Source organism: Phacochoerus africanus, chromosome 7 (genome assembly GCF_016906955.1).
Source record: "Phacochoerus africanus isolate WHEZ1 chromosome 7, ROS_Pafr_v1, whole genome shotgun sequence".
NCBI classification, from domain to species: domain Eukaryota; kingdom Metazoa; phylum Chordata; class Mammalia; order Artiodactyla; family Suidae; genus Phacochoerus; species Phacochoerus africanus.
This window is the reverse complement of record NC_062550.1, coordinates 91,379,615-91,396,547: the sequence shown is the minus strand read 5'-3', so window position 1 is coordinate 91,396,547 and position 16,933 is coordinate 91,379,615. Positions and strand designations below refer to the sequence as shown.

Here is a 16,933-nt window from a genome sequence, read left to right as displayed (position 1 = left end):
AAAAAAGAACAATCTGTAAATGTACTATATGAGTAATCCAGGTATTACTAATAGTGGAGTTCTTTATGTCTTCTATCATTTTTTGTCTCAGGTTAAATATCACCTCCTCAGAAAAGCCTTCTCTGACTTCCAGAAGGAGGCCAATTCACTAAATATGCATTTGTTGAATTACTGATTGCTTTTGAAATTTTCATTATGTACAAGTCTTACTTCAGTCATGTTGCCACAGCTGTTTTCCTTCAAGGATTTACCAGTTCAGCACAGTTGATTATAACTTTTGAGTGGTTTTTCATATGAGAATGCCTGGCACTCTTTGAGGGTGAACTTTCCATCGAAAAGTTTTCCACCTTCTCTATTTTTGTAACTTGGAGCTTTTCCTCTACCCTTGCCACTCACAGTGAAACTACTGCAGTGAACAGTACGAAAACCCTGTTTTAGGTGTTTGGAAGTTTTTGGTGTATTTGTCATTTGGCAGACTGGTCTTTAGACAAATTTAGGGAAAACAGCACTTCCTTACCTAAGCCGGTTTCAGTTTCCACCACACCATGCGTCTGTCTCCTTGCCCAGTTCACCTCCTTTCAGTACCTAGTAGTTGTAATTATGTCTTTGCTTTCTGGTATGCTTCTCCCCCAGAGTAGTTCTTTCTTTTGGAATAGTTGCATCCGCTGCCCCTAGAATAATGACCGGCACGTTGGGACACACTACCTGTTGAATAACTGAATGAACATTTCAGGAGGGACAATACCTCGTGTAATTATTAACTAATTTAGTCATTCCAGACTTTAGGAGGTCAGGAGTATTACCAGCCCCACCTTCCAAGTGAAGACCTCAAAGCCTGAAAGCACCCTCCAGTCACTTAGCTGGGCAATGAAAGAAGCTGAACTCAATCAGCTCCTGTTCCAGAGTCCACATACTTAACCACAATGCTTACACCACATCTAGTAGAACAGAGGCATCCGTGTTACAGAGAGAAAACAAAATTTAAATTTAACAGTAGTTATTTCAGTATTGGAATTATAGTTGATAAATACCCTAGGATAAAGAAGGGTGATGACTGATGAGGCTGGATAACAATATTGATATATAGCCAAAACAGAATGAGTAAAAACAGATGGCACAGCATATAAGACGGTAGGTAAAATTGTAAAAAGCAGCTCGGATCCCACATTGCTGTGGCTCTAGCGTAGGCCGGTGGTTATAGCTCCGATTGGACCCTTAGCCTGGGAACTTCCATATGCCGCAGGTGCGGCCTTAAAAAGACAAAAATAAAGAAAGAAATAATTGTAAAAAGTGACCCAATTGCTCCAGTGGTTTTCTGAGTGCGGCGTGTTGCCTCTTCCTCCTGTGCACGGACAGACCGCATTTCCTAGCCTCTGTTGGAGGTGGTGAGATCATGTGACCATGTTCTAACCAGCAGCATGTGAAAATGATGTGCTGCTCTAGGCGGGGCCCATAGAAATCTCCGTGCTTTCCCCTTCTGACGGATGTCGATGAGCTGGGTGACCCCTGGAAGTCACAGGTTGAAGACCGAATTGTGGTCCCTGGGCCACAACTTGGAGAAAAGCCATAAGTTGATCAGGAACACCTGTTTTGGACTTTACACAAGTGAAAAATAAACTTCCATTATGCAAGATATAAGGACTCATTTTTAATATAGTGAGCAATAGTCTGTAATAGAATGGAAAAGGGAGAGAAACAAGTGAACAATCGATGTGTTGGACAATAAGCTAGATTCCTAAGGAGATACAAAAGTGTCTGCACGTGCTCCCTGGGAGTTCTCTGATGGCCTAGTGGGTTAAGGCTCCTACATTCTCACCACTGTGACCCTTGTTGCTGCTGTGTGGTGCAGGTTTGATCCCTGGCCCAGGAACTTTCGCATGCTGCTTGTGGAAACAAAAAAGAAAAAAAAAACACACAAAAAGCAAGAGAGAACCCCAAATAAATGTTGCAGCTCTAGTTTAAATAAATAAATATGCTCACCACTCTCAAATATTTTACAGTGAAGTTAGGGAACTATGATACGCACAAAAGTGCCAAATGAATTGTGTAGACAATAAATGCTTCTTAAGTAATTGGGATCCCTTTGCCATAATTGGGGGAGAGGGGGGTACTTACACAAAATGAGGCTGGTTCAGAACAAGAAGATTGCCTAGATTACAAATTAAAAAGGGAAATGTCGGTTTTATTTCACATTACTATGAATAGAATTTATTAGCTCTAGTAAGCGTTTTAAAGGATACATTAACGGAACACAAAGAACTTAGTAAATTTAGTACTAGGTAAAATTATAAAGACTACATTACACCATGCTGCCTGTATAAAAGCAAATAATTCCAATCCTCTGCTCTTTGAGTAGCCATGTGAACCAGATCATAAAAATAAGAATTGTCTAAGGCAAAGCAAACAGGGAAAGGGGTTTCTAGATGGGGAGACTCTCACTCACGGGTCAGTACATGGAGCTGTTAAAAAGCATGGCTTGTGATTCAGAGGAGAGCTTTGTGGTTTGCGGGACAGAGTGGGAAGCAATAAAGCTCGAAAGAAACCCTGACAAGGAGTGTGTCTTAGGCTGCTGTGACGGGGAACAAACAAAAGCAGCAGAGTGGGACGTCCAGATCTTCATCTTGCTTTGGAGGAGGGCAAGTTAAGAGATACCTCTAGCAACGAAGTTGGCAACAGATGAAAACGTAGAAAAACAAGCTTATTTTAGAAATATCTGAGCCACCAGAAACATTGGATGGGTGAAGGAGGTGGGGAGACTGTACCACACAGGTTTGGTGTGGTTTGGTTTGGTCTGTGCTTTGAGAACAGCGAAGTCCCCTTTTGTGCAGATTAACTTCGGAGCGCCTGCCTGGCGATTAGAGATTTTACTCAAAACGCATTGCTGCCGCCCTGTGGAAGCGCAGCAACAAACCGAAACTGTACTTAAAGGCAATATTTACTGCTGCTGGGACAGGGAGGCGTTTCCAGCCTTTGTACCCCTAAAAGCTTTTCTTACCTACCCTTTGCTCTACCCTCCTCCCAAAATGAATCTACGATCCATGAAAGTAGAAAACATCACTTATTAACAATTTGTTTGCCCATTTTTATAAATCAGATGCGTATATAAATGCCAGAGCTTCAGATCCATGATAGCCAGGATTTGTATTTTCAGTTGATTTCAATCTAGTCAAAGGAAAAGAAGCATGAAGTTTTCATCAGTTTTATAAGTCTCTATTAGATAAATGTACAATTTCTAGTTGTTTTGTTTATTTATATTTATTTTGATTTTGATTTTTTTTGTCTTTTTCTAGGGCCGCTCCCGTGGCACATGGAGGTTCCCAGGCTAGGGGTCGAATCGGAGCTGTAGCCACCGGCCTACGCCAGAGCCACAGCAACGTGGGATCCGAGCCGCGTCTGCGACCTACACCACAGCTCAAGGCAACACCAGATCCTTAACCCACTGAGCAAGGCCAGGGATTGAACCCGAAACCTCGTGGTTCCTAGTCAGATTCGTTAACCACTGAGCCATGATGGGAACTCCTGTTTATTTTTTAATAATAGAAATAGTTTGTAAAGCCTCAATGCTACCTGCAAAATGATCCGAGTCTGCGCGACCTGCGATTATAAACCACTGATCTAATCTAGTGGTTTTCAACAGCAGGTGACTGTGCTCTCCAGAGGACACTGGGCAATGTCTGGAGTCACTTTTGGTTGTCATAACTTGGAGGGGAAAGGGCTGCGGCTGGCATCTAGTTGGTAGAGGCTGGGGATACTGCTACAAAACAAAGGAAAGCCCCCTCAAGAAGAATTACCTGGCCAAAAGTGTTAGTACTGAGGCTGAAAATCCTGATCTAGTCCAATCCCTTCACTGTACAAAGGAAGAAAATGAGACCCGAATAGTTAAATGACTTCTCCTTTTATTTTGGAGTTCCCTCGTGGCTCAGCAGGTTAAGCCTGGGAACTTCTGTACGCTGAGGGTGCAGCCAAACAAAATTTTTTAGTTTAATTTTAAATTTGGCAATATATTCAAGGATTCCCAAAATAAAACATATAAATAGGCATATAGGGCTTGAATAGACATTTCTCTAAAGAAGATATACAAGTGGCCGATAAGCACATTTAAATGGTTAGTTTCACGTTATGTGACTTTTATCTTACTGAAAGGAAGCTTTAAAAACTGTGTACAGTGAATAACCTATCTTTGTCTGCTTTCAGCCAGTTCCTAACACATTTATAGGTAACCAGGGTTCTTAGTATCTTAGGAATCTTTCAGTACATTGACGCACTTCTAAACAAATGCAGTATTAACCTCCTTTTTTTCCCACAGAGGTAGCATTATATAACTTATTCTGTGGCATGAGTTCCTCAGCAATTTATCTCAGAAGGCTGCGACATGGACACTTTTGGACAGTTCAGGCCAGTTACTTGGTAAAAATTTCTTCAATCTGTTTTGTACGGTATTTACTGATGAATACATTCAGAAGATACACCTTTGGGGAGACTATCACAGAAATGCATTTTCTCGTTGAATCTTATCAAGTGGCCCACTTGATTTGTCCCATTGCCAGTGATGGTCCTTTAATCATTGGTGGTGCCTGCCAGGCTTCCTCACAATAAATTTATTTTTCCCTCTTGTAATTAGTTACCAGTCGGTCCTAAAACATGTTCCTGATAAATACGCTATAATGATGTTTTCAGTGACATCTTCTGCTGTCTTACATACTGCCTTTTTATCAACTCAGGCACATGAATATGTCTTATATGTCACCTCGGATTTTCTGTCTCACCTGTCTCCCAGGCCCTGCCTCTCAGTGACTGGCTGCTCCATGGGGTCCCAGGTTCCTCCGCCTGAGGCTCTCCCACCATACTAAGCTGCAAGGCCTGGGAGCCCATGTCCCCCGCTTCACCCAGAGTGCCACAGCCCTTGGTGTGGAAGAGTTAATTCCCTTTGGGGTCAGGAGATAAGGCAAAACCAGCAGATAAACTCCCTCTTCGTGCCTCCCTCTGACTGTGTAATATTTCGATGAAACCCGTCCAGAGGCATCCTGCATGGCCGAGCAACTGGCTGTTTCTGTGAAGGAGCAGCGGACAGCCTGATAGTGTAAAACCTGGCATTTGCTTCTCATCCCTCCCTGTCTCACCTTTTTGCCTCACTCTTAATGCCTTGGGATGGTGCCTGCCCGTAGGGCATTCACACTTAAAGTTTGCCTCGGCACCCGTTTCACAGGGATCTTGGGCTTGACACTATGGAGGAATTTCTCTCTGACCAGAGTAATGGTAACACCTGTGCTTTTCCTGAATGGTTTATATACCATGGAAGCAGTCAGATTTCTCTCTGTGTTGGGACTCTATACAACTGTGTAGCCCATCTGTAACACCAGGGCATAAAGCGATATGGTGTGGATGCCTGAATTCTGATCTTATGTCTCGTTCTACTACTTCCCCTTTATCCGTCATTACTTCATTATTTCTTTTCGTGCTTTTTTAAAAGTCAGTCCCTTCAAATCACTTGTAGAATAAAGCAGAAAATAAAAAATGTAGCTTAACATAATGAGAAATGCACTCAAATGAGAGACAGAGGGCATTCTGGGTCTGTCTCTAATTCATGGTATGACCATGCTGTCATCATCTACAAAATTAGAGGTTTAATCTGGGTATCTCTAGGGTTCTGTCCTAAGTTAAACATCTAACGATTCATCAATGCCAACTTAAGAACTGGAGTACACTTGGCTCATAATTGCAATACCAGGTATCCTATGAGGTATGAGTCTCTCTCTACAACGGCAGAAAGAATGTGAGTCCAAACCACCAGAGAGACTTGGATTCTAACCTAGGTTTAGTGGCTGTATGATTGAGGAAGTTAAGAGATTTTGTTCTGGGAGTTCCCGTTGTGGCTCAGCAGGCAATAGGTTACGAACCCGGCTAGTATCCATGAGGATGCTGGTTTGATCCCTGGCCTCTATCAGTGGGTTAAGGATCTGGTGTTGCCATGAGCTGTGGTACAGGTCACAGATGTTGTGTGGCTGTGGCTGTGGCTGTGGCACAGGCCGGCGGCTACAGTTCCTATTCAGCCCCTAGCCTGGGAACTTCCATATGCTGCAGGTGTGGCCCTAAAAAGCAAAAAAAAAAAAAAAAGGTATTTTGAGTCTTAATTTTTTTCATTAGACAAAATACCACATCTCCCAGTTTTGATATAATATGCATAAAGCTTCTACCAGACAAAGGGATTCAAATCTTGCCTCCTTTAAATCTACTCTGGCCATAACTGATTCTGACCATAATCACAGAGAAAAATGTTGAGATTATGAAAATAAAGAAAATAAAAGGAAGAGCTCATCAATTTCAAAAGTAACTTTCTAAACTATCCCCCTTCATCTTGCATTTCTATTTCTATGTATTTGTTTATTTTGAGGAGAGGCAGCATTATGTAAAGGAAGAAAATCTTAGGCTTTGGAGACATCTCACCGTACACGTGGCCTTCAGCAAAAATACGTCTCTAAATTCATCTCCTCATTTCTTAAATGGGGCTACTATTACCTCCCTTGAAGAGCTGTAGCATTTGAATAAGATATAAATTACATGAACTATCCTAGCATAACATGACAGACACTGAATATGTATTGGGTCCCTTCTTCTCAAAGAAGTTTTCAAATTCCACAAGGGCAAAATTTACATGTCCATTATATTCACCTCAAATATTTCATGGTCATTTAATAAATTGCCTTTTAGATGTTTGTTTACCCTGGAATTTTGGGATTACATGAGTAGTAGTGTAACTCAGACCTTAGCAAAATGTTCACCCTCATTAATAACTGATAATAAATTACCACATGTGCATAATGCAGAGTATAGAATGCATAATATGGAGACATTAAACTACATTTTAGAAGAATCTTTAATTATATGACAACCTGCTCAACATAAAGTGAAGAAAACAAATTAAAAAAACTATGTCGACATCTTGGAAATAAAAAAGTGCAGCGTTCCTGCTGTGACGCAGAGGGTTGAGAATCTGGCATTACTGCAGCTGCAGCTCAGCTTAGGTCTCTGGCCCTCGAACTTTCATATGACGTGGGTGCAGCCAAAAAAGAAAAAAAAAACTGCAAGTGCCTGTGTTACAATAAATAGTATACCCCAAAAGTTAATAGTTGTTTCTGCGATTGGTGATACCAGTGATTTTTTTAGAAATTATATATTTTCCAAATTCTCACAAAATATATGTGTAGCATTTATGATTAGAAAAATGCCAGTGACCTTATATCCACTTTGTTTTCCAATAAGATTAAGACTACACAAGGAGAAAAAAACCAACTTTAAACCCAACTATCTTTTCAAAGATTACAGCCATATTTTGTTTCACTTGGCTGAGAAAACAGAAAAAAAAAAATCAGAGTTCTGAAGTATATATTGAGCTTTTAAAAGGTAACTTAATTATTAAGTTAAACAAGCAGTTTTTCAGGTTGTAACCCAGCTGTGTGGTGCTGAGCAAGTTAGTTACCTGATGAGCCTATTTCCTTATCTCTAAAATGGAGCTATAACCACCAAATCATAGACTTTGTGGTACGATTTCCATAACAATTGTGAAGAAGCCTGGCATAGAGGAAGAAATCAAAGCCTGTACAAAGGCTAAATATTCATTAAATGACCAAAGGACTAAGGAGAAAATCCACTGAATTTTGGCTTAAATAATTCCAGCTGTTTGGCATAAACGACACTAGAGCAAAATTACTGCGCTTTCCCGGTGTTCTTTATCATTTAGATGGACACCATTAAAGTAAAATTAAGATCTACCAAACCCTTACATAGCCAGGGATATTTCCAGCCTCTATCTCACAACCTTGCAGATAGAACTGTTTTTAAAGCCACATGAAACTGAGGAAGCAAACGCCTTAGGGAGTTAAGAAACTGCCCAATACCATTCCCAAGTGATAGACGTTCTAAACTCAGACTGCCTCTAAAGTCTTACCCACTACTCCACAATACCGCAACATTTAAATCTCAATTTTTTTTTCCTTTCTTCTTTTTTGTCTTTTTGCCTTTTCTAGGGCCGCTGCCATAGCATATGGAGGTTCCCAGGCTAGGGGTCTAATCCGAGCTATTGCTACCGGCATACACCACAGCCACAGCAATGTAGGATCGCAGCCGGTCTGTGACCTACACCACAGCTCATGGCAACACCGGACCCTTAACCTCCTTAACCCGCTGAGCAAGGCCAGGGATAGAACCAGCAACCTCATGGTTCCTAGCCGGATTTGTTAACCACTGAACCACGACGGGAACTCCATAAATTTCAATTTCAAATTCAACTCCTTAGGGCTGCAAAAACAAAAAACACAAAAGAAAAAAAAAATTTTTTTAAAGAATGTATATATGTGTATGATTGTGTCATTTTGCTGTACAACAGAAACTGGCAAAATGTTGTAATTCAGCTATACTGAATTTATATGTAATTTATTTATAATATATATTACATGTATATAAATTTATATCTAAAATGTTTTAGATATATATATATATATATATATTTGAAAAAAATAAATCCAGTATGAGGACTGTAGCGGGCCTCTGCTCGCAAAGCACAAGAAACAGGTGAACCGGGAGGCCACCACACCGTATTTTAGTCTCTCTGACCTCATCTGAAAAATATTCTGCAGTTGACTTTCTTCCGGTGCGTTTCACCTCCTTAAGTCTATCTAGTCTTGCTTCTTCCACTTCCTCTGAAATGGGGTGAAATGAGCACTACAGAATAGAGAGCCATCAGGTCGAACGGGACTATGGCAGAGGAGTCCCCATGGCTCAGGATCTGTGGGAAAATGAGGAAGAAACTTGAGAGCCCCGAGCTCGTTTTCCCAGATGTGCAAGGCCAAAGTTGGCGAGAAATCACGTCCATTCTGCAGGACAGACAGCAAACCCTCGAGGCAGGCGAGCAAACAGGCAACTCGAGCCACCTCTCTGCCTTTTTGCAATGCCGCAGGTATCAGACCCATGCTGCTGAAGGTTTCCTATTTCCTGCCCGCGCCGGGAAGGCGCTCGGAAACTCGAGACTGCTGGTTGCCAGGAGACAGGCCCCAGTCACTTCCGCCAATCAGCACGCATCTTTTTGCATCCAATTACAGAAGCCGGAAGAGGCGTAGTCGGAGGGGAAAGGTCACGCTGCTATTTGGCGGCCATTTCTCTGGAAGCTTGGTGGCTGGGAAGTTGCTGTAGCCAGCTCCAGTCCACGAGGGCCGGACGGCGCTGAGTCGGCGGCGGGTAGTCTGCAGCATCTGCCCACTACAGCAGCAGTAGTCGCGATGGTAAGGAGAAAGAGAAGGTCAGAGTCGCCCGTGTTGGGGGGAGAGAGAGAGAGAGAGGGCAGGAGGGCGGGTGACCAGCTTCGCGGGGCCTTCGCGCGTTTCCCATTCATCCGCGTGAGGCCCCGCGCACCCTGTGGCCAGCCCCTTTCTGCCAGTTCTGGGTGTCTGACGCACGCCCTCCTTCCCCTCCCTAGAAATGTCCCCTTCCCCCTCTTCTTCGTTTGAATCTGAGCCTGAGCTGCCCTTGCTGCCTGGGACCACAGAGTTGGAGTAAAGATGAAGCGGTTTTTCACGTACAGCTTACAGCACTCCAAAATCCGCTTTTGTCTGGTGATGCTGGGAAGCCCTGCAGCTCTTTGGAATACTGAGCCCGATCTTTAAGCATTCATTTGTTCTCTTAGCAAATTTTTACTGAGCTCCTGCTACCTGTCAGGTGTGTTCTAGGAGCTAGGACTATGGGGCGAGAAGTACTGGTGTGGCCCCTGCTCCAGTTTAAATCGGTGTGAGAGAGAGAGAGACATTGATCAAATAACGACAAATACATAATTTCAAATAAAATTAGTGCTAAGGAGAAAGCACACAGGATGCTATGAGGGGGTGCCATGCTACGTTAGAAGTGTTTAAGGATGGCATCCTTGGGAGAAGGGATTTAACCTGAAACTTAAACGATATGAAATACACACCCTTAAAGAGGCGGAAGAGTGTATACACCAAGCTCAGGAAACATGAGCATAGACTCTGAGCCTCGAAAGAAAGCCTGACCAGTTGGAGGAATTGAGAGAAAGCCATAGCTGCTTGCTAGGATGGAGTGTTGGGCAAGTATTAGGCAGTTTTAGGAGGTCTGAGTTCTACTCCGAGTCTACTTTGGAAAGCCATCAAAACATTTTAGGTAGAGATATGATGTGATAAAAAAATAATACTTGCCGTGTGGCTAATAAATTGGAGAAAGAAAAGAGTGAAGACCATAGAACTATTTGAGATCACTCTGAGTATGCTTATCCTAGAGGGGTTTAGTAGCCAAGTTTCTTGGTTCTTTTCTTTCTTTGGGCGGATGGGCCAACAGATGAAGGAAGGGGGAAAAGTCTGAATTCGTTGGAGATACTGTTGCATTTGCTGAACAAACAAACATTAAGTGATTGATTGCCTATATGTAGGAGGCACTGCTAAGTCAAATAAGATCCAGGCCTACCTTTTCATAGTGAGAGACTCAATTATGATCTGCCCCTGCCTCTTCAGTAACTTCGTACAAAACTAACTTTTATGTCCCTGAGATCACCTTTCGGAGTCATTCTTGCCTCCTTTTGCACAGGGAGCCTCCTCTGCCTAGAATAGCCTCTTTCCCTCTGGAAATATCTGTCATCCTTTAAAACAGGCATTACTTACTTCAGGCAACTCTTCCGTTTCTCTTAACACTGGATTGTTTGGTACCGTGTAATAGCATTCTCCTCTTACTACATTACAAAGTAATTGTCAACTCGTGTATGTTTTGACCCTTCCCCTCCCACTGTAGGTCTCTTAAGGACAGGGACTGTCGTCTGCCTTTTTTTTTTTTCCCATTGCCTTTTCCTTTGTTTCATTATATTTTTGGAACAGTGAGTGAATGTTTCTTAAGTGAACATTGAATAAGTCTTGATGGGGTTGATGAAATTGACTGGCTGGATATTTCTCTGAAGTTCTTCCACAAATAAAAGTGAAAATTATGTAATAACGTGAGATGGAGGCAAGAGTTTGCTTCAGTTGGATACCACAGCATATTGGTAATTTGGCAGAAAAGAGTAGGTAATAGAAACCAAGGTAAAGAAACTTATTCAGTTGGGTTCCTTTTTTGTTTTTGTTTTTGTTTTGCAGAGTTTGCCTCTCAATCCCAAACCTTTCCTCAATGGGTTAACAGGGAAGCCAGTGATGGTGAAACTTAAGTGGGGAATGGAGTACAAAGGCTACCTGGTGTCTGTAGATGGCTATATGAACATGCAGGTAAGTGGAAGAGTTATGAAGATCATTAAATTGTATTTATTTTTCTTCGTGTGACTTCTCAAAGGTTTGGTGTGACTTACAAGATATAATTAATTGACAAATATAAAGCAAAATTAAGGGGTCAAATCAAGGCTAAGGAGGATGTTATAATTTGATGAACTTTGTATGAGACATATTAAAAATTCAGCCACAGATTTGATTCCCAGGTGGTTAAAAGTAAGAAGAGCTCAGGCGGAGTTCCCGTCGTGGCGCAGTGGTTAACGAATCCCACTAGGAACCATGAGGTTGCGGGTTCGATCCCTGCCCTTGCTCAGTGGGTTAACGATCCGGCGTTGCCGTGAGCTGTGGTGTAGGTCACAGACGCGGCTCGGATCCTGCATTGCTGTGGCCGTGGCATAGGCTGGTGGCTGCAGCTCCGATTGGACCCCTAGCCTGGGAACCTCCATATGCCGCGGGAGCAGCCCAAGAAAAGGCAAGAAAAGACAAAAAAAAAAAAGAAGAGCTCAGGCGTTTAATTCACAATGTCATAAGAAAAATATACTAATTTGTGGGGAAAGCAAAACTTCCCAGCACTTGGTTCAAGAGAACCTTTTCAAGTGAATTCTTGTCTTTTGATAAATGCTAAATGTACAAATCAAAGTAATTTGATAGAAGCAGTTCTTAAGAGAGAAGACAGACCAAAGGAATTGATGAACTGACTGTATCTGATAAACTAGTTCTGTAAATGTTTGAGCCAGGTTTTTTGTTTTTAATAATGGTAAAATATATATATAACATAAAATTTACCACTTTAACCATTTTTAAGTGTGCAACTCAGTGGCATTAACTATATTCATATTGTTGTGCATTCATCACCATTATCCATTTGGGAAGTGAAACTCTGTATCCACTAAACAATAACTTCCCATTCTCCCTGCCCCCGGTGAACACTCTTCTTTTTGTCGTTATTCTAGGTACCTCATATAAATGGAACCCCATAATATTTGTCCTTTTGTGTGTCTGGCTTAGTTCATTTAGCATGGTGTTTTCAGGGTTTGTCCATCTTGTAACATGTATCAGAATTTCATTCCTTTTCATGGTTGAAATAATATTCCATTGTGTGTAGTTGTCCCTTGATACTCTTGGGGCTCAGTTCCAGAACCTGCTTGATACACTAAAATCCGCAGATGCTCGAGTCCATAGTCAGTCCTCCATATCCGTGGGTCCAAGTCAGTTTGTCTGTGCAGTTCAAACCCATGTGCAAGGGTTAGCTTGAACATACTGCAGTTTAATCACGCTTCTGTTGGTGGATATTTGAATTGTTTCCCCTTTTGGCGATTGTGCATACTGCAGTGAACATGGGTATACAGATATCTGTTAAGAGTCTCTGCTTTCATTTCTTTTCTTTTTTTTTTTTTTTTTTTTAATCCTTTTAGGGCCTGGCCCACAGCATATAGAGGTTCCCAGGCTAGGGGTCAAAGTGGAGATGTAGCTGCTGGCCTACACCACAGCACAGCAATGTGGGATCCAAGCCGAGTCTGTGACCTACACCACAGTTCACAGCAATGCTGGATCCTTAACTCAATAAGCAAGGCCAGGGATTGAACCTGTGTCCTCATGGAGCTAGTCCGATTCGATTCTGCTGAGCCACAGTGGGAACTCCTCTGCTTTCATTTTTTTAGGTCTGTATCCAGAAGTGGAATTTCTGGATCATACAATACTTATTTGTTTTAAGTTTTTGAGGAACTGCCAGACTGTTTTCCACCAGCAATGCACAAGGGATCCACTTTTTAATTTTTTTTTTTTTTTTCCTAGGGCCGCTCCCGCGGCATATGGAGGTTCCCAGGTTAGGGGTCTAATCGGAGCTGTAGCCACTGGCCTACGCCAGAGCCACAGCAACTCTGGATCCGAGCCGCGTCTGCAACCTACACCACAGCTCACGGCAACGCCGGATCGTTAACCCACTGAGCAAGGGCAGGGACCGAACCCGCAACCTCATGGTTCCTAGTCGGATTCGTTAACCACTGCACCACGACAGGAACTCCTCCCCACTTTTTTAATTTAATCCTCACTGACACTTGCTATGTTCTGTTTTTTAATTTATAAGTCATCCTAATGAGTGTGAAGTGGTATGCCATTGTTTCCGTTGGCATTTCCTTAATGATTAGTGATTTCGAGACCTTTTGATGTGCTTATTGGTCATTTACATATCTTTGGAGAAATACCTTCATGTCCTTTACTCATTATAAAATTGGGGTGTTTGGGTTTTTTGTTGCTTAATTCTCTAGCTTCCAGCCAGCTTTTGAGGAAAGAGGTTGAGGTTATATTTTCTTGAAGTGCAAGTATTTATGTGACTGATTAATGGCTGATGAATGCTTTTTAAAGGATACTTACATAGGTGGTCAATCCAGTTGTGACTCCAGATATTTCATACTGTTAGTGCTTGTAGGCAGAGTATTAATGGGAGCACTTGTAGGCTTAAAGCTGAAATTTTTCTTAATTTAATAAGAGTTTACCACCTGTACAGATGATGCTTAGGTTCTCAGAGTTCTTATAGAATGTGGTTTTGGCCTGGAAAATGCCCTAAGCAGGAATCATTTACCTTTACCAAAGCCATAGAAAAATTTGAAGGGGATACCCATTATACTGAAAATGTTCCAAATAGTGTTGATAATCAAACAACTTCATGAATATACAAACAACCACTGACTTGGACACTTTAAAAGAGAATTTTATGCTATAGGAATTATATCTCATCAAAAGAAAGGAGTAAAGAATACCACATGTCCAGTGAAATATTACTCAGCTGTTAAAAAGAATGAAATAATGCCATTTGCAGCAACATGGATGGACCTAGAGAGTATCACACTTAGTGAAGGAAGTCAGATAGAGAAAGACAAATATGTTATCTCTTAAATGTAGAAACTAAAAAATGATACAGATAAACTGATTTACAAAGAGAATCAGACTCACAGACATAGAAAATAAACTTCTGGGAGTTCCTGTTGTGGCGCAGTAGAAACGAATCCGACTAGGAACCACTAGGTTGCAAGTTCGATCCCTGGCCTCGCTCAGTGGGTTAAGGATCTAGTATTGCCATGAGCTGTGGTGTAGATCGCACATGCGGCTTGGATCCTGCTTTGCTGTGGCTGTGGTGTAGGCTGGCAGTTACAGCTCTGATTAGGGCCCCAGCCTGGGAACCTCCATATGCCACAAGTGCGGCCCTAAGAAGACAAAAGCCAAAAAAAAAAAAAGAAAGAAAGAAAAGAAACTTCTGCAGTTCCTGTCCTGGCTCAGCAGTAACAAACCCGACCAGTATCCATGAGGATGCAGGTTAGATCCCTGGCCCCACTCAGTGGATTAAGGATCTGGTGTTGCCTCGAGCTGTGGTGTAGGCTGGCGGCTGCAGCTCCGATTCAACTCCTAGCCTGGGAACTTCCATGTGCCTCGGGAGGGCCCCTAAAAGGACTGGAAAAAAAAAAAAAGAAAAAGAAAAGAAACTTCTGATTACCAAAGGGGAAGGGGGGGTGGATAACTTAGGCCTTGGGATTAACAGGTAAACACCACTGTATATAAAAATAGATAAATGGGGACCTACTGTATGGCACGGGGAACTAGACTCAATGTCTTGTAACAACCTGTAATGGGAAAGAATCTGAAAAATGTATGTATAACTGAATCACTTTGCTGTATGCTTGAAACTAATGCAATACTGTAAATCAACTATAGTTCAATTTTTAAAATGTGGTAGAAGGCCTTTGGAGCATTATCATATAATTTAGAAACTATTTAAATGTTGGTGAACATCTGCCAGTAATCACTTTTTTAAAAGTTAGTTGATGTTAATACATAATTTCTGAGAGCTATTACATACAAAACTAATTGTTGACAGCAATTTCAGACAAAACCATATCCTCTGAGTGTAAAAGGTTACTTTTCACTATAGAAGGAATAATATCCAGTAGCATTATTAATTCATGTTTTAAATGCCTTATCTTACATCCTCTCTAAGCCCTATTTTTCTTTCCCTTTGCCCACTTGCCTAGTTAATGAAGGAAACTTCTGTCTTTCGTTTCTCTCCTGTTCATTTCTTTTGTGAGTCCCAGTAGCACTGAATGTAATTTTTTTAAATTACAAGTTTAAATTCCTTTACATAGAAGGAAAGCTAGACATTTTGATGTACAATTAGAAATAATAGAAATAAATGAAATAACTATAAAGGTCACTCTTAATTTAACCTCCTCTTAAGAACTTTTTTTTTTTCTGTTTATTAGCACATAATTTAAAATTCTTATTCAGTTCTTTGGTTTGGTTGTTGACTAATATAAAAGTATGTGGTATTTTAGCCATAGATTTTGTACCCATTGGGTTCCTCAAATGATATATATGCTCTTACTCTGAGAAAAGTTATGCCTGGTTCTTTAGAACTGAACTATTCATGGCTTATAAATTGAAGGCTTCTTCCTTGACACATTTTAATGTTTAATAGAAATAGTACGTAACTGAGAGATTTTAAAAATTGTGTTGAAATGAACTTTATATTAGTTGTACACCCATCAGTGTTAACATTACTGAATGTTTATATGAAACCAAAAAGTACTACAGTAGTAGAAGGCTAATCTTCTAATTGTTATAGATAAATGTGAGTTGTTGGTACCGAAAGATCTTAGTTTTAAGGTCTCTCACCAATATTAGGTGTGTAATACTGTTTTCCTCCTGTATAATTATACTAATACATTTTCTTTTTATTCAAAGCTTGCAAACACAGAAGAATACATAGATGGAGCATTGTCTGGACATCTGGGTGAAGTTTTAATAAGGTAACAAAACAGTAGTCGTATATATAAGGAGTTACTGGTGACCATTAGAAATACCTGTTCAAGTAAATTAATTAGTGCCCAAGTCTCAATTACTTTTAAAAAAATCATTATTAAATCAACATAATATTCTACAACCAGACTTCAAGGGTCTTGAAATTGTTAAACTTGCCAAAGCAGACTGACATATTTTGGAGCTGTTCACTCTTAAGATTTTTCTAGTGTGATACTAAACTTTCTAGCTCTTAACTGTACCTTTTTGAGTGGTTTCAGTAGTTGAAACTTGGTTTTGAATTTTAGATGAATCTGGCTGCTGTTAGAGATATGTATTATACTTATTTTCTAGAACTAGTTTCATACCTCCAAATTCTAGTCATTATTCCCTTGGGAAGATTGTAAAGATACCATTTTATAACAGCCTCATGGTAAAAATATATATGCTTTTTAAAAAAAAAAAATAAATCGAAGGTAAATATTTTAAAAAGAGATGATATATTGTAATTTTAGCGTTTGCATTTTTGTAATAAAAAAACAGAATAATAGTTATAATTCTTATGTGGTTTCTGGTTGGAACAACAAAATGGACTGTTTTTCTATTTACAGGTGTAATAATGTCCTTTATATCAGGGGTGTTGAAGAAGAAGAAGAAGATGGGGAAATGAGAGAATAGCATCTTTTGGGGGAGATTTTTTTTTATATATATTTGTAGACAATAAAGATGTGTTTGTTTTTCAATTTGATTCTGAGCTATTCATATTCAGATATTTACATGCAGAGCTCAACTGTTGCAACAGGTGAAAGAGTGTTCACAGAACTACTGCTGTAAAAGCCACCCAGCTTTATTCAAGCTGATTTTCATGTAAGCCCAAAGCGTTAGGGAAACTTATT

The 16,933-nt window shown here is 40.7% G+C and overlaps 1 protein-coding gene across 1 annotated transcript; it reads left to right on the top strand.

Moving 5' to 3' along the window:
- Window positions 1-9,126: 9,126 nt before the first annotated feature.
- SNRPF (small nuclear ribonucleoprotein polypeptide F) lies at window positions 9,127-16,682 on the top strand. The gene is made up of 3 exons (XM_047788242.1): window positions 9,127-9,275; window positions 11,124-11,249; window positions 15,984-16,682. The coding sequence occupies exons 1-3, from the start codon at window positions 9,273-9,275 to the stop codon at window positions 16,050-16,052; spliced, it is 198 nt and encodes a 65-aa protein (XP_047644198.1). The 5' UTR covers window positions 9,127-9,272; the 3' UTR covers window positions 16,053-16,682.
- The last annotated feature ends 251 nt before the right edge of the window (window positions 16,683-16,933 follow it).

Bases quoted from the DNA above. Each gene is read 5' to 3' on its own strand.
- SNRPF (XM_047788242.1), top strand. The intron at 11,250-15,983 runs GTAAGTGGAAGA...TTTTATTCAAAG, and splicing joins ATGGCTATATGAACATGCAG to CTTGCAAACACAGAAGAATA.